This window comes from Rutilus rutilus (genome assembly GCF_951802725.1).
Source record: "Rutilus rutilus genome assembly, chromosome: 2".
NCBI classification, from domain to species: Eukaryota; Metazoa; Chordata; class Actinopteri; order Cypriniformes; family Leuciscidae; genus Rutilus; species Rutilus rutilus.
Window position 1 is genome coordinate 37,992,866 of NC_140210.1, and position 25,378 is coordinate 38,018,243.

General features: G+C 39.1%; 1 protein-coding gene across 3 annotated transcripts in view; it reads left to right on the forward strand.

Moving 5' to 3' along the window:
* arhgef7b (Rho guanine nucleotide exchange factor (GEF) 7b) overlaps nt 1–24,009 on the forward strand; it is a 37,869-nt gene extending 13,860 nt beyond the window's left edge. For 2 of the 3 annotated variants that reach the window (XM_084402276.1, XM_084402277.1), the window contains exons 6-21: nt 3,015–3,103; nt 15,266–15,360; nt 15,440–15,535; nt 15,646–15,768; nt 15,953–16,091; nt 16,841–16,900; nt 17,060–17,206; nt 17,902–17,988; nt 18,468–18,546; nt 18,621–18,754; nt 19,305–19,526; nt 19,725–19,818; nt 20,654–20,743; nt 22,364–22,463; nt 22,637–22,691; nt 22,802–24,009. In XM_084402276.1, the coding sequence (XP_084258402.1) occupies nt 3,015–3,103; nt 15,266–15,360; nt 15,440–15,535; nt 15,646–15,768; nt 15,953–16,091; nt 16,841–16,900; nt 17,060–17,206; nt 17,902–17,988; nt 18,468–18,546; nt 18,621–18,754; nt 19,305–19,526; nt 19,725–19,818; nt 20,654–20,743; nt 22,364–22,463; nt 22,637–22,691; nt 22,802–22,924 (1,733 nt within the window). In that variant the 3' untranslated portion in view covers nt 22,925–24,009. Of the gene's footprint in view, nt 1–3,014; nt 3,104–15,265; nt 15,361–15,439; nt 15,536–15,645; nt 15,769–15,952; nt 16,092–16,840; nt 16,901–17,059; nt 17,207–17,901; nt 17,989–18,467; nt 18,547–18,620; nt 18,755–19,304; nt 19,527–19,724; nt 19,819–20,653; nt 20,744–21,809; nt 21,978–22,363; nt 22,464–22,636; nt 22,692–22,801 lie in introns of all 3 variants that reach the window. The other variant, XM_084402275.1, reaches the window with a different exon arrangement.
* The last annotated feature ends 1,369 nt before the right edge of the window (nt 24,010–25,378 follow it).

Below are 25,378 nucleotides of genomic sequence, written 5' to 3' on the forward strand. Positions count from 1 at the left end.
AGTTGTGCTACTTAAAGGGGCCATGAACTGATTTTTTTTAATAATGTTCTCTGAGGTCCACTTATAATGTTATCAAGATTTTTACATTAAAAAAATCCTAATTTAGAAGTAATAAGCTATTTTATGTCCTGTTTAAGTAGTTAGTTACCACAGTTATAGTTGACAACTCACAAATCACAACTATTCAGTTTGACTGTGGCGCTACAGTATAAATATTTAGTACATATCAAACGGTCTATATCAGACAAAGCAATAGTGACCCATGATGAAAACATTGTGTTGCAACATTACTGTCGGATCCAATATAGTCGAATATAGTTGGGCGGGGCTAAAGGGGCAATGATGGAGAGTTCTTTCGTCGCACTATGATGTAATACTGTGACAAAATCCGAAACCCCTTTAAAGGACAAGTTCGGTATTTTACACTTAAAGCCCTGTTTACAGATCGTTTCTAATGAAATAGAACGGTTAAGATTAAAATCTGGACACATGCTGCTGGCCCGAGAATTTTCGGTTTCTTTCGCTTTCCCCCCCACCTCCACAATGGCTGCATAGGTGCACTGGAACAATCCTTCCTAAAACGCATTAAACTTTCGTTTACAAAGACGTGAAACTCACCGAGTGGTCAGGGGTGTTCACTGATATGCTCACACAAAAATCGCTGCAAAAGATACTTTCCAACAGGTGTTTTACCATTCGTTGTAAAACTGTGGACCTATTTTTCCAAACGCCTCACACCCGTAGATTCTTCCGTTGAGAGCTTGAATAATAGACACTCCAGCCCAGTTGGTGGCGATAATGCACCTTTGCCAATTGCAAGCAAACCACTGGCATTTCATTGAATACACAGAAGAAGCAGAAGATCGCTGTCTTAAAAATGTTTGGATAGCGTAGCCTACGATACCGCGACTGCATAAGACTACAGAAAGAATACAAACAAAAGAAAGAAAGAAAGAAAACCGAAAATTCTCGGGCCAGCAGCATGTGTCCAAATTTTAATCTTAACCGTTCTATTTCATCAGAAACTTGTCCTTTAAAGGCCCACTGAAGTGCCTTATTCAGTGTGTTGACATAATTTCCACTGAAACAGGAAGACAGGGCAGGACATTACTGAACAGCTCCTCCCCTTTTTTTAAAATAGCCAATAGCGTTTAGTTTATATCACAGCTCGGCCACCAGGGCTGTTGAGCTCGGTAAATCCGCAGTTTCCTCCTAATCTCCTCCATATCACTTTAAAATACATAATTCTGTACAGAATTTAAATCGGTCCGAATATACTTTTTCTGGTCTACGAGACTCGCGCATATGATCCGCTGTGCTATCGTGTCTCTGGACCGGAGCTGACTGTGTGTGCGCGCTCCGGCGGTTTGTGTGACACTAACGCGAAACCAGACTTCATTCGCCCCAATGGAAAGCATATTTAACTGTCTGAATCCTTCCCTATCCCCTATATAGTGCACTATGTGCCATTCACCAAGTAGAAAATATTACATGTGTGAACAAGCGACCGATTTTAACTGCAGCTTCAGCGTCTATTTATAATGTTAGGGGGCTTTAGATTCTAGAGAGCATTTGATTGGACAGAATATCTGATGAGAAGCTGAAGTGCAGAGTGATGTCATCAAAATCTTTGATCCATGCTGGCCGAAGTGAGAGACTAAGTTTTGAATGCTTACATCTTCTAAATGCAAATTCTGTCAGTGTTTTAGAGCACACTAGCTGATAGATAACAGTAAGCCTAACATGTTCTTACTAAAAGCCAAAAAAACTTCAATTTTGATTTCGTGGGGACTTTAACATTTTTGTGGAAACTAATACTTTTTCTTTCAGGATTCATTGCTGAATAGAAAGATAAAAAAGAACAACATTTATTTGAAATAGAAATCTTTAAAAATGAAATAAATTCTTCACTGATCAATTTAATGCTGAATAAAAGTATTAATGTCTGTAGGCACTGTATATTTGAAATAACCAGCTCTTACGAAGCCTTAGTTATCTCAGTGTATGCATGTTGTAGTATAAACAGAACCTCTGACCCTCGCTCTCCAGTCCAAACATAAATAGCATATACACATCATGATGCCAAACAGATGCTTCCCTCGCATGTATGGGGAAATGGCCTTAATGTGTATTCAACCCAGTTTGAATGGAAATAGTTTAGGATGACATCAGAGTTTGAACATCCAGAGCTGAACAGGAAGGAAACACAATCTAACAACAAAGACAGGAAGTGCAGCAGCCAGAAGACACCATTTCCCTTTTCCTCTGAATATGGCTTCACACTCCAGCTTACTCCACTCTCTGAGCACTTAGTGATCCAGACTCTTTTATATGATTTACTTTTGGTAAATACATCACTTGTAGTAGACATTAATAGTGTATTGATTTCATATGTAATCTCATAAATGGCTGCAGGCTAGGAACGACATAAGAGTAAATGAATGGATGCTGACGAAATTGGAATTTTGGGTGAATTAGTCCTTTAAAACTAGATTTGCTCAAATCTCTAAATCCAGAAAATGTGATGCTTACCTGATTGCAGCAACTGCCATTTTTATTACAGATATTTTGCTTCAATTTTATTCTCGATTTTATTCTCTTGAACACATGGAATGGAAACGCTGCTTTATTCGCAAATGTTTTACGCGATATTCCAGTTTTGCGCACAAGTTTGGATGAAAACGTAGCTAATGATCTGATTGGTCGCATGAGCAAAAGCATGATGAGGAATGTTCAAGCTGATACTGATGATTCCTGGAAGTTCACACATTATGTTACTGATATCAGTGTACATGAACCATATGGATTGAAATGTTCAGACTGACGTGAGAGGTATAATGTTTTCCTGTAAACCCACATCTCCCCCTCTAGATATCTAAATCTAATATTGCTGCTCTGACTGCTCACTGCAGGAGAGATGTACTTTAATATTCAATAACAGAAACAAAATGCTTCCAGATGTTGGTCTAAGGTGACCTTCTTACCTTTTGTTCTGTTTTTGCTCTCTTAAACAGACAAACCTGTGTCTCCCAAGTCTGGAACACTGAAGAGTCCGCCCAAGGGCCTTGAGACCACTAACTTTTGCAAGACTTACTATAATGTGGTAAGAGAGATGTGCTGTAGTGTTGCATGTAACGCCTCCCATGTGGAACCAGTTGATTGTTTGTGTGCAGAATATTGTATTGCACCGGTATTTCCCTAACCAAATAGGCAAGTACACCACCAACCCTGGCTATACCTGACAGATACGACTAAGGTTTAAAGATATTATGAATTATGGAGGCTATCACAATGTGATTTGTTATAGCTGCATTATGAGTCATTTTTTACTGGACTTCCCCAGAGCTGTTTGGACATTGCACTGCACACCCAAAATGTTAGAACAGGGTAATATGATATGAATTATTTTAGACTTAAACTGGAGCGCAATCGACTTAAGTAAATACTATTGGCTAATCCTTATAGACATTAACATCAATATGCCTATAATAAAGTCAATATATACTACCATTCAAACATTTGGGGTCAGTAAGATATATATATATATATATATATATATATATAAAAATAGATTAATTATTCTATTCAGCAAGGATGCAGTAAATTGATCAAAAGTGGCATTAGACATTTATAATGTTACAAAAGATTTCTATTTCAAATAAATTCTATTCTTTCTATCACTGTTTCCAGAAAATATTATGCAGCATAACTGTTTCCAACATTGATAATAAGAAGAAATGTTTCTTGAGCCAGAAATCAGAAATTTAGTCTGATTTCTGAAGGATCATGTGACACTAAAAAGTAATGATGCTGAAAATACAGCCTCATCATCACAGGGATAAATGATATTGTAATATATATATTAATATAGAAAACAGTTCTTTTAAAGTGTAATAATATTTCACAATATTTTTAAAAAAATCTTACTGACCGCAAACTTTTGAATGGTGAATTTTTGGGTGAAAAACAGTGCGTTGCGAGGATATTCGATTTAAGGGTTATTTTGAAGCAGCGTTTTTGGTTTTCCCGAACTTGGCTTTAGACTAATAATCCTTGAATTTATAGTCATAAGGCTTTAATCTGGGTTTAAAAGCCTTGCCAAACCAGAGTTACTTAAGAGTTAATAATCCAAGTTTAAACACCCACCAGCAGATGCTACTCCGGGTTTGGTCTTGATTTATGTCATTAACTAAGAGAGACACAAGTTCAATATCCTGACAATGACAATTCTGCTAATGAATGTAATTTCAGGTCATTTATATGTCTCTCTGCGTGTGTGCGTAGTTTCCTTTCTTGTGCTCCATTTCCTCCTGCGACGTGTCCCAGCAGCCTCCCTCTGAGCCTCTGCAAACCCAGTGAGCCGTTATTAATGTGTGTGTGTGCGTTGGTCAGACTTTGCCTAAATTGTGCGAACCAAATGTTACCACAAGGATTGTATAGCTTTACAGAAAATCATGATGTTAATGTTAATAATGTTTATTATCTTCATGTCTTAATAGTCGCATTTAGCAGATGTGGGCGATCATATAGTTTACATTTTGCGAAGATACAAGCAACCAAGGAGTTGAGAAATGTTATATACAGTAGTATATATCACGCTACTCAAGGATACTGTATGTATGCGGATAAAGTTATACATACTTACAGTAATGGCCAAAAGTGATGCATGCCAAATTGTGCAGACATAATTTTTGGCCGGGCTGCCATACAAAAATAAATGATGAGCACGTGCAAAAAAAGAGAGAGAGAACCAACAAAATATTAATATCTAATTATGTTGTAGTCCAAAAAAAAAATTTCTGTTCGCTTTTTGCTTTTATATGCATTTTTTGGTAACGCTTTACAATTAGTTAAGGTTAGTTAATTCACTAACTAATATGACCTAACAATGAGCAAGATATTAGTTACTTATTCATCTTTGTTCACATTAGTTGTTAAAAATAAAACTGTTCTTTGTTAATTCATGTTCATTAACTAATGTTAACAGATACTTTTCATTTTAATAATGTATTAGTAAATGTTGAGAACATTAACTAGTCTAAGATTAATAAATGCTTCAGAAATGTTAGTTCTGATGTAGTTAACTAATATTAATTGTTAACAAATAAAACCTTATTGTAAAGTGTTACCATTTTTTGCATAGTAAATAAAACCTGTAGCTGTAGATTACGTTTTGTTTTTGTTTTTTTTACCAAATAATTCTTTCGTAACTTGGTTTAATGTTTTGTTTTTCCGTAATATTTACAAATATTTCTCATATTTTGATGGTTTAATCAAACTTGCCAAAAAAGCCATTTAAAAAACAAAAATCACTTTTGGTCACTGCTGTATATTTTATATAAAGAAATTATATAATTTATGTAAACTTTATATAAAGAGCTGGGCAATAAAATAGTTATATTTTGCAACAAAACAAAAACCGACAGTCGAGGTTTGAAGGTATTGAATATTGCTTTATAGACTAGGCAGAATTTCTGAAAATGTGCTTATTTAAAGTGCTGGAGGCATTTTGTGATTATTTATATTATACAACATTTCTAGGGGTATTAAGGGGTGCTGAATCCAAATCTGCTGTATATGAAGCTCAAAAATGTCCCAAAATGCCTCAAAATTGAGAAATTCAAGATGGCCGCCACCGCCAGGCTGAAATCTATTTTTCAGTATATCTTTTTGACTAAACAAGGTACAAACATGAAATAAATGTGCTTTTGTAAGTTTTCCTACATGGGCAATTCAATGCCATATTCAGATTTTAGATGTCATGTGAAGAAACTGCATAGATATTGCAAAAATAGTTGTTTTTAACTATGAACTATTATTAACTAATTAATAATTAAGTTATTATTATTAAAATTATCAGGCTACTTTTACTTAGTTTGTATTTTGTTATGAGGTAAAATGTGTCAAATGTGTTGCAATGCACTCCCAAACCTTTGCCCTCCCCAATATCATACCACCCCTCCCCCGAGCTTAGCCTTTCTCACACTTCTCAGAACGGCTGATCGGAAACATAAGACAGCTAACAGGTAAGTCATGTCCAGTGTATATTTTCATAATGTGACATGTTTTCATAAACATCCCAAGGGGATCAATAACGTTTCTATCTATCTATGTAGTTTAAATAATTGCAGTATATATTTTAGCATTTTTGATCACTAAAAGAAGCCTATTAGCGCGATTAGCTAGATGACATCAAAGTCAGTAAACTTAACTTAACACTTGCTTTTACACTGACTGATTGGAGGAAATACTTTTTATTTCATTTAACCCTTTCGCACGTACGATCACACCGGTGTGATCAGTCTAGGCTGGTCCCTGGAGCATACGATCACACCGGTGTGATTAGAACGGTTAGTGCATCACGTGATCAAGTGCTAAATTCAAATGTGCTTTCGCACGTTGGCTGGCACTGAGCCAGAGACTAACAATCTCATTTCATGCCATAGCTAACAAATTTGTGAATATTTTGAATAAAAAAGGAAAAATGACATAAAAGCAGATCATAATTCATGCTGAGGTGTGTCACGTGACAAGCAATGACGCGTCACCATGGAAACCATAAAGTGACATATTCTAAATAATGGTCGCCTTGAAAAACTCACGCTGGGGGGTGAGCCAGAATATTTTAAACTTACGTGTGAAAGGGTTAAAGATGCTCTAAGTGATGTTGGGTGATGTCACTTCTTGTTGACGTTTAAAGTATTGTCAAACAAAACAGAGGCTAGCTAGACCCTCCCTCCCTCCTCCTCATCCGCACACTAACTCCCCAAACCCCACCCCAAATCCTTCTTGTCGGTTATTGGCTGGAACAGTTTATGTTTCGTGGTGCGGGTTAGCCAAGTTTGTTTTTGTTGCCGTTTGTGAAGCCTGTGGTGTCTGCAGAGACCATGTTTTTTTACAGTGTGTTCAGGGGACAGGTAGCTAGCGGATAGTGAGGAGATGTTTGCTGTATGTGACAAAAAATGTTTTGGCCTAAAAAACGTGTGACATCGCTTAGAGCACCTTTAATTTATTTAAACTAGTGCAAAATGCCTGTGCAAAATCAGTTTTTGTGTGTGTTTTTAGTAATTGTTGGTTTGGTGCCCGTGAAAGAGACTGTGAACGCATTGAATTCAGGGAGCAGGCTAGGTTACTACAAATGATGGCTGTGAATAAACTATAATATTCAGAAGTAAACAGTGTAGCTGACTGAGTGTTTATGAATACCACAACCTTCTAAGTGCTAGTGCAAAATGCCTGTGCAAAATCAGTTTTTGAGTGTGTTTTTAGTAATTGTTTGTTGGTTTGGTGTGTTTGAGTGATCATTGTTACAATTACACAGCAAAAGTTCAGTGACATTTTTATTTGTGCATGGTAGAAAGCACACAGTGAACTCCGAGAAAACGCTATGCTTGAGCAAACAGTTTGTGAATAGGCAACTACAAATGATGCCCGTGAAAGAGACTGTGAACGTATTGAATAGGATATGTTTAGTTGGTGAATAGCATAGGCTACTATTACACAGTAGCGATAACTTTAAGCGCACCAGAATGAAATATAATATTCAGAAGTAAACAGCATAGCTGAATTACAGATTCAGTTAACATCCACAAATGAATAAGCACGTCGATTTCAGGGAGCAGTGCAAAGTGTTATGATTCACTAGACTCAGAGGGATCCATTTGCAGCTTGATTTATTAATAAGAGTGGTCAAACAGGCAATGGTCAGAACCGGCAGATACAGCAGTGAAGACAGGACTAAATCGTAGTATAATACCAGGCAGAAGATCAGGGCAGGCAGCAAACAATCAGAGTCAGAGAACAAAGCAGAGGTAACGTAGGCAGGCAGCAGACAGGGAGAAATCCAGAAACGGGCAAGGTCAAAAATACAAACAGGCAGTCACAGGCATAAACGCTCAGAAAAGTTCACAACAGTAAAACAAGACTTCGCACTGGGGGTGAGAATGTGTGTGACATAAATAGTCCATAGAATGAGGATCAGGTGTGACTGTAATCAGAAACAGTGCAGGTGTATAATGCAGTGCAGGTGTATGAAGTAATCAGTCCAGGTAGATGCAGGATGGGAAATGTAGTCTGTGAGTGAATATAATAAGTCCGGTGTGGAGTGCCCTCTGGTGGCTCTCAAGGGCACTCCAGCTGGTGACCGTTACATAGCCCCTCCCCAAAGAGCGGCTTCCAGACGCTCAAACTGTCCAGGTGGGAGGTGGCCCGGAGGCGGATCCGGGGGCGGGATGGAGGGCCAGGTCCGTGGAGCGGAAGAGGACCTTGAGACTGCGGTAATAGAGAAGGCCAGGGTTGAGCAGGCTGTGCAGGCGGCCAAGGCGAAGCAGGCGGCCAGGGCGGAGCAGGCGGCCAGGGCGGAGCAGGCTGTGCAGGCGGCCAGGGGGGAGACAACCCTTCAGGCGGCCAGTGAGGAGACGAACCTTCAGGCGGCCAGGGCGGAGACTTTCCCTCGGGCGGCCACGGCGGTGAAGACCCCTCGGGCGGCCACGGCGGAGGAACTGGAACAGACACCAACGGCTCGGGAACTGGAACTGGCACCACCGGAACTGGCACTGGAACTGGTACCACCGGAACTGGCACTGGAACTGGCACCACTGGCTCTGGCTCAGGAACAGACACAGACACAGACACTGGCTCCGGCTCAGGAACTGGAACAGACACAGACACAGACACTGGCTCCGGCTCTGGATCTGGAACAGACACCGGCTCAGGGAAAGGCATGTCGGCAGCCATCTCTGCTGAGGGTAACTCTGCTGAGGACACTGGCTCGGCGGAGACCATCTTGTCCGAAGACACCGGCGTGGAGTAGGCCATCTTGTCCGAAGACACAGGCGTGGAGCCGGCCATCTTGTCCGAAGACACAGGCGTGGAGTCGGCCATCTTGTCCGAAGACACAGGCGTGGAGTCGGCCATCTTGTCCGAAGACACAGGCGTGGATTCGGCCATCTTATCCGAAGACACAGGTGTAGAAAAAGGAACAGATTCAGGCTCAGGAACAGATTCAGTCTCGGCGGGACGAGACTCTTGACGGGCGGACGTGACGTGAAGCTCAGTCTCTGGATCGGCAGAAGCGACGTGAAGCTCAGTCTCTGGATCGGCAGAAGCGACGTGAAGCTCAGTCTCTGGATCGGCAGAAGCGACGTGAAGCTCAGTCTCTGGATCGGCAGAAGCGACGTGAAGCTCAGTCTCTGGATCAGGATCAGCGCGCTCTGAGCTTGACGCGACCAGCGTCAGCGAGGGCTTTGAGCTGGGTAGGACCAGCGGCGAAGAAGGCTCTAAGCTGGGCAAGACCAGCGGCGAAGAAGGCTCTGTGCTGGACGGGACCAGCGGTGAAGAGGGCTCTGTGCTGGACGGGACCAGCGGTGAAGAGAGCTCTGTGCTGGACGGGACCAGCGGTGAAGGCTCTAGCTTGGCGGGCATGTCGCTTGCTGTCTCAGGCGCGGCGGACATGACGCTCTCAGTCTCAGGGGCGGCGGGCATGACGCATACTGCCTTGGCTTCGGCAGATTTGGCGTGAGTTGCGGGCTCGGCTGGACTGGCGTGAAGTGCAGGCTCGGCTGGACTGGCGTGAAGTGCAGACGGTGACATGGCGTGCCACGGAAGGAAGCTCTCCAGACATCTGGAGAGTGCCTCTCTCCAATCCAGACCGGAGAGATCGGGGAGCTCCCTCGGGTCAACCTCCTTAGCCCCCAGCCGGTAACACAACTTAATTGCTTCATCACCCAGAGAGCAAGAGGCAGCGAGAGGAACAAACCCCCAGGTGTACTGGAACAGATCGAGGCTATCCAGGGCCAAGGCCGCGATCTGTCCAGCGAACTCCCGGCTCATGCTGGGGAGATCAGGCGAGATCCGTACTGCTGGATTTCTGGAGCTCATAGCTGCTGGATCTGGGTGTGGCGAAGTCTTCTGTTATGATTCACTAGACTCAGAGGGATCCATTTGCAGCTTGATTTATTAATAAGAGTGGTCAAACAGGCAATGGTCAGAACCGGCAGATACAGCAGTGAAGACAGGACTAAATCGTAGTATAATACCAGGCAGAAGATCAGGGCAGGCAGCAAACAATCAGAGTCAGAGAACAAAGCAGAGGTAACGTAGGCAGGCAGCAGACAGGGAGAAATCCAGAAACGGGCAAGGTCAAAAATACAAACAGGCAGTCACAGGCATAAACGCTCAGAAAAGTTCACAACAGTAAAACAAGACTTCGCACTGGGGGTGAGAATGTGTGTGACATAAATAGTCCATAGAATGAGGATCAGGTGTGACTGTAATCAGAAACAGTGCAGGTGTATAATGCAGTGCAGGTGTATGAAGTAATCAGTCCAGGTAGATGCAGGATGGGAAATGTAGTCTGTGAGTGAATATAATAAGTCCGGTGTGGAGTGCCCTCTGGTGGCTCTCAAGGGCACTCCAGCTGGTGACCGTTACACAAAGTGCCCGTGCAAAATTAGTTTTTGTGAGCTGATCGCCGTCAAAAAAGTTCAGGAGATATTTCTTAGTGATGGCTGATTTCAACAGTTTCAATATGATAGCATTTTGAAAAAAACAAGTGTCATGAATTTACTGCATTTTTGGGGAAAAATAATCCGTTTTTATAATAGATCTTATGATATTATAACCTAAAGATGCTATGGGAAAGTTTTAAACAGAAAATAGTGGTTTTCATCTTGCCACTTTCTTGGTAAAGAAAACACATTTTTACTCAAATTAATCAAAATGGATTTATCACGTTCTGGAACCAAACTATAATATTCAGAAGGAACCAAACTGTAATATTCAGAAGTAAACAGTGTAGCTAACCCTCTAATGTCAGAATGTTTATTTTTAAACCACAACCTTTTAAAAATGATATATTTAACGATATCTTTAGCACTTTAGCATCATAACAACGTCAAACTTGGCACTGCACTTACTCGTGCCCGTAGCGAGACACCTGTCAAGTTTGAAATCCATCGGACTAACGGTTCGAGATGTGGTTAACAGACACACACACAGACAGACACACAGACACACAGACAGACAGACAGACAGACAGACGTGTCTGTAATTTATAGATAGATGTTAATCTCTTTGGGTATTGTTCTACTTGAACCATTCAATCCCTTTTAGTAATCCTTCATGAATTTTTTTTTATTTATTTTTTTATTGAAAGGCCTCCCACGGCCCACCTGCAATACCTCGGCGGCCCACAGGTTGGGAACCAACCCTTTCTTGTAGGTCTGAATTAGTCAATTGGTGACAAAAATCCATGGATCTTCCTGCTTTTGGATCTTATTTGATTGACAACTTCTTTATCACTAATGACCACCTTTTTCTCTATACTTGTGTGATTTTCAAGCTGATTATTGACACTTGATCTAAATCAGGACAGGATGTTAAATTCCCCATGTGTGAAAACCTGTGAACATTTAATTAAAGTTTGTAACTTTTTGTATTTGTTTGTACATTTGACCTCAAAACAAAATTCAAAGTAAATGTAGCCTGATAATATCAACAATAATATTAATAATAATAACTTAATTATTAATTAGTTAATAATAGTTCATAGTTAAAAACAACTATTTTTGCAATATCTAAGCAGTTTCTTCACATGACATCTAAAATCTGAATATGGCATTGAATTGCCCATGTAGGAAAACTTACAAAAGCACATTTATTTCATGTTTGTACCTTGTTTAGTCAAAAAGATATACTGAAAAATAGATTTCAACCTGGCGGTGTCGGCCATTTTGAATTTCTCAATTTTGAGGCATTTTGGGACATTTTTGAGCTTCATATACAGCAGATTTGGATTCAGCACCCCTTAATACCCCTAGAAATGTTGTACAATATAAATAATCACAAAATGCCTTCAGGGTTCTGATTTTGTGAAAATTGACCCTGTCTATTATGTGAGGGTATTCTATGCAGATAAAGTAGGAAAAACTATACATCCAACATTTAATTGTGAAGATCAGTCCACAATCTGCATGAAGAAAATGACTTAAAGGGATACTCCACTTTTTTCGGAAATATGCTCATTTTACATCTCCCCCAGAGTTAAACAGTTGAGTTTTACCGTTTTAGAATCCATTCAGCCGAACTCCGGGTCTGACGGTCCCACTTTTAGCATAGCTTAGCATAGATCATTGATTCAGACGAGTCCAGTAGCATTTCTTTCAAAATGACCAAAGAGTTTCAATATTTTTCCTATTTAAAACTTGACTCTTCTGTAGTTACATCGTGTACTAAGATCGACGGAAAATGAAAAGTTGCGATTTTCTAAGCCTATATGGCTAGGAACTACTCTCATTCCGGCGTAATAATCAAGGAACTGTGTGGCTGTACCATGGGTGCAGCAGGCGTAATGATATGACGCAGCGCCTGAAAATAGTCCCCAGCTCGGTAACTTCTTCCAACGTGACCGGGAAGTTTGTCTAACCTATTAGACCTATTTTCAGGCGCTGCTTCATATCACTACGCCTGCTGCACCCATGGTACAGCCGCACAGTTCCTTGATTATTACGCCGGAATGAGAGTAGTTCCTAGCCATATAGGCTTAGAAAATCGCAACTTTTCATTTTCCGTCGATCTTAGTACACGGTTTAACTACAGAAGAGTCAAGTTTTAAATAGGAAAAATATTGAAACTCTTTGGTCATTTTGAAAGAAATGCTACTGGACTCGTCTGAATCAATGATCTATGCTAAGCTATGCTAAAAGTGGTACCGTCAGACCCGGAGTTCGGCTGAATGGATTCTAAAACGGTAAAACTCAACTGTTTAACTCTGGGGGAGTTGTAAAATGAGCATATTTCCGAAAAAAGTGGAGTATCCCTTTAAGGCTGGAAAACTCTACACGACTTTTGCTCTAATTTTTGCAGTCTAGATGAGTCGACAATAGTTGGCAGATCTTGGGCAGCTGGGGTCCATACTGAACGAGTCTACCCATCCAAAATGCGCTTGGCTTGTTTTTTTCCTCATCTGTCATGCTTTTCATAGCAATGGGCATGTGTTTCTGTGTGAGTCTGCTGTGTTTGGGACTACTTGAAAGTCTGGAAGTGTGTGATCCTCAGTCGTTTAGTCTAAGATGACCAGTTTTTCACTTAAACCATTTACAAAATCGGCAAGATCTGTTCTGATTTTTAAAAGTTGTGAAGTGTATTCCAGCCTTTAGTAAACAAACAATATGATTGAAAGGTTTGTATGAGGGATAGCTTTAGGGTGGTACTGGGAGATAGAAATCATATCATTAGCTCAGTATTAAAACAATGGAAAGCCTCCACTATGATAGAAAAACAAATATGTGAACACATTAGTGCTGAGTGTGTTTTGGAGGTGTTGATATAGGAAACCTGTGTGTTTGGGCCTGTGTTTGCATATTCATATGTAAATGTGTTGTTATGAATGTCTGTATTTGGTTATCAGTTCTCACTGGTGTGTGTGTGTGTGTGTGTTTGTCTCTCTGTCGTGCTGCAATATAGGTCATCTTTTCCATCTCATTGACCAGGGGAACAGCTGTGCCTGAGGCCCTGCGCTGTCTGTGTCTGTGTGTCTGTGTTGGTTGCGTGTCATGTTTAACGGACCCTACTCTTCTAAAGACTGCGTAAGGCAGACTGGCTGAAAATGAAGAGTGTAGGCTGGACGAGAGATTGAGGTCAGGCGGAGTTCAGTGTTTTACAGCAGCGTTAGGGGAGGAGATTCATGTTAAAGACACAGTTTGTAATGGTTGTAACTGTCAGGCTGTCATCTCCAGGTGTCCGGTGTTTATGCCAGTGGTTGTCCCGTGTGTGTGTTTACACACAAACTTTGACTTGGTCTTGGTCAATTCTTGAGGGACAGATGGTAAAAAGGGAATTTTTCAAGATGAGGCTGTTGAAATGTATCCAATCCTGCAACATAAAAAGCTTATTTCTTGTATCTTTAGTTACTGATCAAGCCCACATACACTATGTGGAAGCAGATCTCCTATGAAAGATTTTTAGATGTTAAAAGTTCTACGCCTTTCTCATCCCTTACATCTTTATTTATTAAATATTTTAGCTAGTTTATGGCTGCATTGTAACTAAATCTTACAAATGTTGATCTTGTGAATGTTTTTCTGTCTTAAACATATTTTAAACAAATTCTGCTTATTGGAAATATATGATTAATTTGATCAAGTGGGTAATATTAAATGGATGAAAAAAATCAACATGGATATATTTTCTAAAATATGTTGATGGACAAATATCAGTATGGATTAATTGTGTAATTTGAATATAATTAAAAATATATGTATTTGTCAACAACAACAACAAAAAATATATGTGTGTGTGTGTATGTGTATATATATATGTATGTGTATGTGTGTGTGTGTGTGTGTGTGTGTGTGTGTGTGTATATATATATATGTGTGTGTGTGTGTGTGTGTGTGTGTGTATATATATATATATATATATACACACACACATATACACACACACATATATACACACACATACACACACATACACACACACACACACACACACACTTTGAGCCTCTCAACTCCTTACCATTCTTAGATAACCTGCAGAATATATCACCCAAAACTTTAACAGTTAAAAAAAGTTTCAATGTTTGATTTGTTTCAGCTTTTTCGCTGTGCCAGTTATTGGCTGCATTTCAAGGTTCATCCTCCGTCTGTTTGAGGACAGAATTAAGCTCTATTGTGACATTGTGAGGTCAAATAGCTCAGCACAACCAGAGATGTCTTTAAATCTTAAGTTAGACTGAAATCAGACTTTATCATGACATGCAAGGACTGGCCCAGTTCTGTCATCTTGTTCTCTGTGTGCCTGTAGTATTTTGTCTGCGAGGATAATGAGCAAGTTGAAATGGACTCAAGTCTCTTTGCTTTTGACCGGTCAGTTCTACAAGTGCAGTGTGATGTGCTTCTCCTTTTTAAGGGTTTACCAGCATAATATTAATTCTCCCACATATCGTTGTCTGAATGTTGAGCATTAGGATGAGAATAAGAGACAAATCATACATACTTAGCCCTTTTTTTCCCTGGAGGCTGATGCTTTTAACCCTCAGGATCAGCAGCATCCATGTCAATTTACATGTAAATATTTATTATAGATTATTTTTTACAGATTTATACAATGCATGTATGTATACTTCACTGTCATTAGCTTCCATTAGTTACTTTAGGCATTTAATATTATGTCCTACATTGTTTGCACAACTGTTAATATCTATCTATCTCTACTAAAATAGTCGCACATGCGTAACTGTTGTTGGTTTTTGTCAAATGCACAGGTGGTTCAGAATATTGTACAAACTGAGACCGAATACTGTAAAGAGCTGCAGACTCTCCTCTCCACATATCTGAGAGCATTGCAGCCCACCGACAGGTAAGAACACAAACCAAGAGTCCAACATAAACAGAGATGACAGTAGGTGAATACTGAATCTCTCTCTCTCTCTTTCTAGGCTCAGCGTGTCAGATATCAGTCACATCATGGGAAATCTAGAGGAGATCAGCTCTTTCCAGCAGACACTGGTGCATTCACTGGAGGAAAGCGTCAAGTAAGAGTTCTCCTTCATTCAATCAGGCAACAGCGACATCTAGTGGTAGTTATGAATTCAGCTCTGTTCAGCTTTATCATTAGTTGTTTCTAAATGTGTGTTGTGTGCAGAGTTCCAGATAGTCAGCAGAGAATAGGAGGCTTCTTCCTGTCCCTCATTCCTCAGATGAGGAGTCTGTACGTGACCTACTGCTCCAACCATCCATCTGCGGTTAACGTTCTCACACAACACAGGTGCGTAACACAACACAATGAACATGATACTAGAAATGTCCACAAACAACACAGCCACATGTATGCACTCACAGGAACCCGGTGCATTAATGATTGACATATGGCAACGTTTTTTTGTGTGTGTGTCAAAAATACAGTCTATGCAACATTTCTAATGACTTCAGTGGCTTCTTGTATGTTTCAGTGAGGAACTAGGAGAGTTTATGGAAAGTAAAGGTGCGAACACCCCTGGAATCCTCACACTCACCACAGGCCTGAGCAAACCCTTCCTGAGACTGGAGAAATACCCCACACTACTGAAAGAGATGGAGCGGCACATGGAGGTACTGGACCGCTCTCACTGTCTGTATGTACACGACCGATCAAAAGTTTGGGGTTGGTCAGATTTTTTTCAAAGAAGTTTTTGAAAGAAGTCTCTTATGCTCACAGAGGCTGCATTTATTTGATCAAAAATACAGTAAAAACAGTAATATTGTGAAATATTATTACCATTAAGGTAACAGATTTCTATTTTAATATCTTTTAAGATGTAGTTCATTCCTGTGATGACAGCTGCATTTCCATACATTTCTTCAGGATTCTTTGATGAATAGAAAGTTCAAAAGAACAGCATTTACAGCATCTTTCATAACATTATCCCCCGGTTTCACAGACAAGGCTTAAGCCTAGTCCCAGACTAAAATGTATGTTTTAACCGTTTTAACTGAAAGCAACTTGCACTGACGTATCTTAAAATATATTACTGCCATTGTTTTGTCTCAAGAGGCCTAATCCTGGCTTAATCTAAGCCCTGTCTGTGGAACCAGGCCTATAAATGTCACTTTTGATCAATTTATTGTGTCCTTGCTGAATAAAATTATTACTTGTATTAAAAAAACTCAAACTCTGACATACCTATAATTAAAATTTTAGAGGATTCTTTGATGAATTGACAATTAAAAAGAACAGCAATATAAAGATACAGATGTTATATACGCCTTTACTGTCACTTTTGATCAATTTAATTGGTAGTGTGAATAAACGTAGAGTAAACCAGTTTAACTCGCTCATATTCTTTCTTTGTTCTGCCCAGGCGCTTCATCCAGATTATCCAGACATTCAGAAGAGCATGACAGTGTTTAAAAATCTTTCGGTGAGTATTATAAGGTCAACATCGTGGATTTTCTTTGATTTTCACCAGTATTAAAGCATGAAAGATGTGTGAGAATGATGATGAGCTGTTTGTCTGAGTGATGTTATCTTTCAGGATGGGATGCTGTGCTTATTTGTGTGTTTATTGTTGTGTCTTCAGGCCCAGTGTCAGGAAGTGAGGAAGAGGAAGGAGCTTGAGCTGCAGATTCTGATGGAGTCTATTCGGGGCTGGGAAGGGGAGGGCATTAAGACCCTGGGCTCGGTTCTCTACATGTCTCAAGTCCTCATCCAGAACCACGGCGCTGAGGTGAATGTCATCGAATAATCTTATCTTTAAGCATTCAAACAACCATCAGGGACACCCAGTGTAACAAGCTATATTTACATTTAAAGGCACACTATGCAAGATTTGTACCTTAATATAACAGCTTCGAAACTATTTCGATGGTAAACAAACTCGTAGTAGGGCGAATCATGCCGATAGCAAAGCAGGGGTGGAAAAACCAGCAGTGCAAGTTTGAGAGGTGGCGCCCCGCCAAATCTCGCGAGAATCACAACTTGCTTTACGGCACGATGTCACATACATCAACAACATATGAATCAAACTCGATGGAAGACACTAGCACGCATTTCAGACTTGAATCATGGCAGAGTCGACGAAGAAAGCACGGTCGGAAGAGTGCAGAGACGGCTCTGCGTGAGTGGTATTTACGACAGTAACGTTAAATACAAGTACTCCACAGTGACTCTAGGGGTCGCTGTTTGAGAAAAAGGGAAACTGCATAGTGTGCCTTTTAAAGTAATTAACAAATCATTGGTTAGTTAATAGTTAATAACGCATTCCAAATGTTTTATATCTTCTTTATGGACCCCTGAATTAAAAACTTGGTTTAAGAGGATCCAGATATCATCCATATTAATAAGAGTATTATAAAAGGTTTTAATTTACTGATTTTGAATTCAGTAAAATGAAATCTTCATTGTAATATTCTGCTTCCTCAGGAGAAAAACGAGCGATACCTCCTGCTGTTTCCTCACATTCTTCTCATGTTGTCTGCCAGTCCTCGAATGAGTGGTTTCATTTACCAGGTAAATGATTTTGCTGTTATATAAATAATAATAATTATATATATTTTTTTGCATAATTACTGAAATCACTTGTGGTCCTGGCACTCCCATGCATAAGTCAAATGGTGACACTAGAAATATTCCTGATACTGCTTTTCAGAGTACAAAAATTGTACACACTGTATATTTCATATTTTGACAATATAATAGTTATAATATTGTCTATTGCTGTAATATTGTTTTTGCAATTTTCACAGCTTACATGATTGCGTTCATAAAAATGTAAAACTTGCGTATCCAGTTAAATAATGTTATGAATTTAATAAATTCACATTTCATCACAAGATTGCAAAATCCTGGAGGGACCGGATCTCAGACTCCATATTATTCCATTATTACGCTGTTGTCTCATATTACTCCATCAGAATGAATATCGGCTGTTTAGTTGGTCATGTATGCTCTAAAATGTTGACAGTTTATTGGTTGATTGACTTGCGCAGGGGAAGCTTCCTCTGACTGGAATGGCTGTTAATAAAATAGAGGACAGTGACACCACAAAAAATGCTTTTGAAATATCTGGTAAGTTTCCCAGACAGTTGTCCTCATGGTTTTTACATGTTAATATTGCTATTTGATGATGTTTTTGCATGCAGGAAGTATGATCGAGCGGATCCAGGTAATCTGTAATAACCAGCTAGATCTTCAGGACTGGGTGGATCATCTACACCGGCAGACCAAACGCACTTCAACCAGCAACTTGAAACCACAGAATGTTCCCTGCCATACGGTGAGAAACGTGCACTTTCCACAAACGCATACACACTACCGTTCAAAAGTTTGGGGTGAGTAAAATCTTTTAAAGTTTTTGAAAGAAAATATTTATGCTCACCAAGACTGCATTTATTTGATAAAAAATACAGGACAGTATTATTACAATGTAGAATAACTGTTTTCTATTTTAATATATAGTAATGTAATTTATTCCTGTGATGACAAAGCTGAATTTTCAGCATCATTACTCCAGTCTTCAGTGTCACGTGATCCTTCAGAAATCATTATAATATGCTGATTTGCTGCTCAAGATACATTTCTTATTATTAGTGTTAAAAACAGTTGTGCTGCTTAATACTTTTGTGGAAACCGTGATACATTTCTTTGATGATGAGTAAAAAAAAAGCAACATTGCAACTTTCCTGTCACTTTTGATCAATTTAATGCGTCCTTGTAGAATAAAAGTATTAATTTCTGTCAAATTTTTTTTAAGTCTTACCTATATTGAAAAGGACAGAAATTCAGTGCTATTCAGTCACTCATCTGATCTATTCTTTCCCTTTCAGCTGCCGTCACACCCTCTCACCCCGTCCAGACACTCAGAGAATCGCAGTACAAGCGGATCTCCAGTCTACCACACTCTTCCTCATCTCTCTTCACTTGGAACTCCTCACAGTGGGATGATGTGGGGGCCCCTTGAACCCCCCAAAACCCAGAAGCCCTGGAGTCTCAGCTGCCTCCGACCTGCACCGCCCCTAAAACCCTCAGCCGCGTTGTGTTACAAAGAGGTAGATGTTATTTGTATGTTAACACACTAACAGCATCTCTAACAGAAGACTAGCTATAAACCAATGTGTGTACAGTGATTTACATATGATACACTCTGGATTTGTGAATGAAACAAAGTATTTACTAGCAAAGCATTATTTTGTATGGAGGTATTTTTTTAATTTGCATATTTGCATCTAATTTCCGTATGTCTTCAGGATCTCAGTAAAAGTCCCAAAAGCATGAAGAAGCTTCTGCCCAAAAGAAAGTCTGAGAGGAAGCCATCTGATGAGGAATTTGCTGTGAGAAAAAGTATGACACTCGTGACTCTATAAAAAAAATTAAGTTCTTTTAGGGCCTGTTTACAACTGGTCACTTAGTGTTCTTACTGATCGGATAGCGATCTCATTTGTTAAAACGGTTCCATTTACACTTGGCCACATAAATGTGTCTCTGCATAACGGATGTAAATCTGACCCCGCGCTATATGCAATTTTAATGGAGGTCAGGTCAACGAAAGCAACTGCATTTTATTTATCATCAGCTAATTTCAAGATTACAGACCGCAATAGTAGAGAGAGAGCGGCATCAGCACTGGTAAGATCATTTAGTATCACTACTTTTAATGAAGATGATTTTGTGTTTAGTGTCCGAGATTTCATTTGAAGCGGTTCACACGTCGGCTTGCTGAAGAGATACGCAGCTGCTCATCTGTGGCGATGTGTTATCTGGCTGTAACATGTCATATAGCCTATAACATGCTCTCACACGTTCATTTTTTTAAAATTTAGGGAGATGTAAAATGTACATGTGGTTTTAACAACTAGATGCATTTACACTTGTCCAGTTTCGTTCGGAAAGCGTCTCAGACCACCATCTGAAGTGGTTTGAGTGATCAAATGTAAATCGGTCTCGAAAGCGTTTCGGAGGGCTTTTGCACCTAGTCTTTTCTTAATCGGATAAAGATAACGCATGAAATGACCAGATGTAAACATGTAAAAAAATACATGTGATGTATTTATTATATTAACATGTCACATGCATTGCTTTCTGTGTTTACTGTTTGCAAGAAAACAGTCCCTTTACAATCATCTCACAGTGTTACCTGATCAATTAAATCTTTTGTGCACTTCTTGTTTCCCATAAGGCACTGCAGCTCTGGAGGAGGATGCTCAGATCCTGAAAGTGATCGAAGCATACTGCACAAGCGCTAAAACACGGCAAACACTCAACTCAAGTATGTACTCTTTACGTGTGTCATGTATTCTCTTGTGATTTTCATATTCTTTGAAATCTGTGTGAAATCATATTCCCAGACTGTGTGACACGAGTGTAATGAGTGAAGGAACTATAACATCCCACATAATACCGTCAAAAAAAAATTGTGCCAATTTAAAGGTTCAAATATACATTACCGTTCAAAAGTTTGGGGTCAGTATTATTTTTCTTTTTTTAAGAAATGAATTCCTTATTCAGTATGAATGCATTAAATTGATCAAAAATGACAGTAAAGAAATTTTCAGTAGAGAAAATTCAGTTTTGACAAAAATATTAAGCAACACAACTGTTCTCAACATTGATTGAGCAACAAATCAGCATATCAAATTGATTTCTGAAGGATCATGTGACACTGAAGACTGGAGTAATGATGCTGAAAAATAATGTGTCATCATTTGTCAAAAATAACATTTTGCCATCACCGGAATAAATTACATTTTAAATTATATAAAACAGAAAACAGTTGTTTTAAATAATGTGTAATAATATTTCACAACAGTACTGTTTTACTGTATTTTTGATCAAATAGAGCATTGGTGAGCATAAGAGACTTCTTTCAAAAACATTCAAAAGAAATCGTACCAATCCCAAACTTTTGAACGGTAGTGTATTTGGGCTAGAAGGCCCATATTTTAAGTCCTACTGAAGTCTCTGATAAACATTCTTCGATATGTCTGCAAAATACTGCAACATCTTTTGATTATTTTTTTTAATTCTTGTGGCATTCTCTATTTAAATGTGTGTTGACTCTTTACCATGTTGCTCAATCTAATATTTTCTGCTCTTTTAACATGCATCTTTGTCTCTTTTCCTCTCCCTTCCTTCATTCCTTTCTTTTTCACCCATTTCTCTCTTATGTTGTCCTACCATTATTATTGCTTTTTGTTATATTTTTTTTATTTCCTTTTGTCACTTATATATAATTTATTGGGCGTCCCTCACTTTACTCATCTTGGTTTGGTCCATCCTCTCAACCCACCCGTCCTCTCCAATATGATTGGTTTGATTTCCCCATCCCTGATTAGCATGGCAGGGCACTGATTTGATGCATAATCATGTGCTGGCTGATGTTGGCCAATCGTATGTGGATGCTGTGGGTTGTCGTAGCAGCGGATTTCCCTCTGACCAATCCGAAGACTCGGACTATGACACTATATGGATAACTCACACTAACAGAATTGGTTCTATGTCCCGTAAGAGCTGCTGCTCGTATATACACATCAAAATTAAAACACTTTTTTCTTTTATTTTGTTTGCATTGAAAGTGACGAGCTGTTTTTGAGGGCTTTAATAGAAGTTAGTTGTAGTTGGGAACATATTGAAGAGATGGTTGACATGAAAGCGCAAGAAAGATGTTTTCACTGCTTTTGCTCCATGGCTTTCATAGGACAGAAGCATTCACATTTAATAGTGCCCCATCCTAAAATTCTGTACGATTCAGTTACTATAATTAACTAAAACTGAAAAAAAGAGAGAATAAAATCTATAAAGATATATGTACAGTTGACACAGTTTGTCAATGAGTCTGTTAACCAGTTACAGTTCAGTTGTTAACCTTACATTGTTAAACTTCTTTCAGGATCAAGGAAAGAGCCAGGGCCACATATGCTTTTTCCAGAGGAGGAGAAAATCATTGTGGAAGAGACAAAGAGCAATGGTCAAACCGTGCTCGAAGAAAGGTTCGATCACAGCTTTATGCAGTTAATTTGCATTAAAATATTGCTGAATTGTCATTAGGGCTCTCAGTTTAATGCAGTCATTTATCATGATTAATCTTCCAATAATGTTGCACATAAAAAAGTTAATTGTCTTGTAGTTGTTCATGATTTTTTCGTCTGGATATTCATTGCAGGAGTCTGGTGGATACAGTGTATGCCTTAAGGGATGAGGTTCAAGAACTTAAGCAGGTCAGTCCACATGACACACGCAAACGTTCCTTTATGCTGAATGTGATGCCATTTCGTTGAAAGTCAAAATCTGGTGCCGTGACCCGGATGCTCTGATTTTACATCACCAGGATAACAAGAGAATGAAGCGAACTCTTGAAGAAGAACAAAAGGCACGGAAAGAGCTGGAGAAGATCGTCAGGAAAGTGTTAAAGAGTATGAACGACCCGTCCTGGGACGAGACTAATTTGTGATCCCATCTGTGCATTTAGAAATGAAAACCACATCTGATAATTGTGTGTTCTGTGTATTCCTAAGTCCTGACCAAAAATGCTTGTAAAAATTGTGACAAAATTGGACTTGATCCCCCTCAGTCACAGTAGTATGCCTTTTTTGAACCTGCCTTTTTTGTTTGTTTGCCAGTGCCAAGTATCTAGTTGAACCCATTTTCAGATATGCTAATGATATAAGGAAATGTATTGAGGCTAGACATCATCTAGCAGAAACATACTTCTCGTCTCTACCGGATCAGGTGTGGTCTGGCAAAGCTGCCAAAAAAACTTCTTGCAGTTCGATCACTTAGTTCACCGTCACAGATGTCATTGGTTCCTAGTCTAAAACTGGGAGTCTCAGGGATGATAGACACACTGTACCTACAAATGTTGCCAGGCCTGCATCACTGCCTGCGTCCTCTGACTTCAAGAATCATTAGCCAATATGTTCAATAAGTGATGACATTCAGTAGAATTTTTCCAATGGAAAACCTTGCAATGCAATACTGGAGACAAATCTGAGGGAACTAGTCTTAAATGGTTACATTTCAAAGTTGCTTTTACAATAACCTCAGTTTTAATTTCGTCCGGTTGATCTTTTGCACCTTGCAGCTTGTATCTTTTTTTTTTTTTTTTTTACTTTTATTATGGTCCTTTAACCCTAATTGTGCATTCACAGATTTTTGTTTTGTACAGAAATAATCCTTTATTGTATTTAATGCTCAGAAATGTGCCTTTTTTGGAAAAAGAGATTTCCAGAATTTTGTCAGCATTTCTAGCTCTGTCAGCATTTCAAAGAACCTTTGTAAGAAAACCGTATGCAAGATTTATTTTAAATGAACACTGAATCTGTGGTTAGGAACTGACAGATTAAGAGTCTTCTATGTTGTCTGTCTAATTTATGTATTTAAATGAAATATTGTCTACTGCAAAATGACTGTGTATTGTGAAATTTCCAGATAACCTCGACTACTTTCTCTTCCCAAAGCACTCTCGCTGTCTTACTCTATATTTCTTGCTGATTTAATTAAATAAATACAAATTCTTACTGTGACTCTTTAAAAGGTATTTGTGCTTGTCTCATTCCTTTTTTGCGCTATTAGTCATGACATGAGAAATCAGACATGCCTTGATCTTTTGACATGTACTAAGAGGTCTTTGTACCATTAAAAAAAAAATCCTGGAAGTTTCATAGTTTAAAATGTCCTCATTATAAACAAAGCATTTATTTAATCAAGCTCCAAAAACAGCTCGCTTTGATATTGGGTGACCAGTGATGTCACATGGGCAAAACATTTGCATATGACTGCCTCCAGAGCAAGTAATTGACAAATAGTTACACATCATCGCACCATAGGCCCCGCCCACTAGCATTCAGTTGCTTAACAGCTGACATTTGCCTACACTGGGGCTGCATCCGAAATCGCATACTTCCCTACTATATAGTTGACGAAAAACAGCATGTGATAAAAGAAGTATGTCTGAATTCACAGTACTCAAAAGAGTAGACAAAAAAGTACCCGGATGCCCTACTACTTCCGCTGAGATTCTGAAGTGTGCATACGATGGACACTTTACTGTCCCATGAGGCCACGGGAGAGAGGATTTATGAATCGCAGTGAAACAATGTAAATGACACTGGTAAGTCACATGATAATGACAACATGGCAAATGTAATACATCCAGATTACATTTACTATATGGAACGTACTTTTTTAGCGGTTGTGAAGTAATTGTTTAAAATAAGTACATACTCAAGAGAGTATAAGAATTCGTACGCAGCCTGGATGTGAACGTTGTGTCAACTCAAGTCTGTCTACAGGACAAAGGAAGAGTGAAAGAACATTCGCTTCTTTGACGAGTCCAGTTTAAACAGCTCATTTGCGTCTCTGTACAGACTACAGTAGGATCCCAGCTTGGAAACAAGTGAATGGTTTATTTTAATGGCATCCCGGATTGCGTAGGAGGATAAAATGTTTGTTCAGAACATTTTTCTTTTTTTGTAAACGAGGCACAGTGTAATGGAGAGTTCGCAAAGAAAATTTTGTTGGAAGATGAAGCAGCCAGTTATTGGATCTGACAACAGCTGCATCACAAACCGCAAGTAAATTATTTAATGCTTTGTATGGAGGTGACCATTTTAGAAAATGTTTTCAAAATGCATTCTCGCATGCACGAACGCTGCTGACGTATAACCGGTAGAATCTCAGCCAGCGTCTTTACTTCCGCATTGCGCGTTCTAGATAGCGAAGTGTACTAGCTGCAAAACTTTAATACATTTAATTTGACAGTGATTTATAATTGAAGTATTATATAGTTAAACACTGTAGTGATGGCTTCCAGAAAGTTTAAATATCAACGGCGGAAAGACAGTAGCCTAGTTCAACTGAACATTGTTGTGTACCTTTATGTGAGGCCTCCTCAAAGTTTAACTCT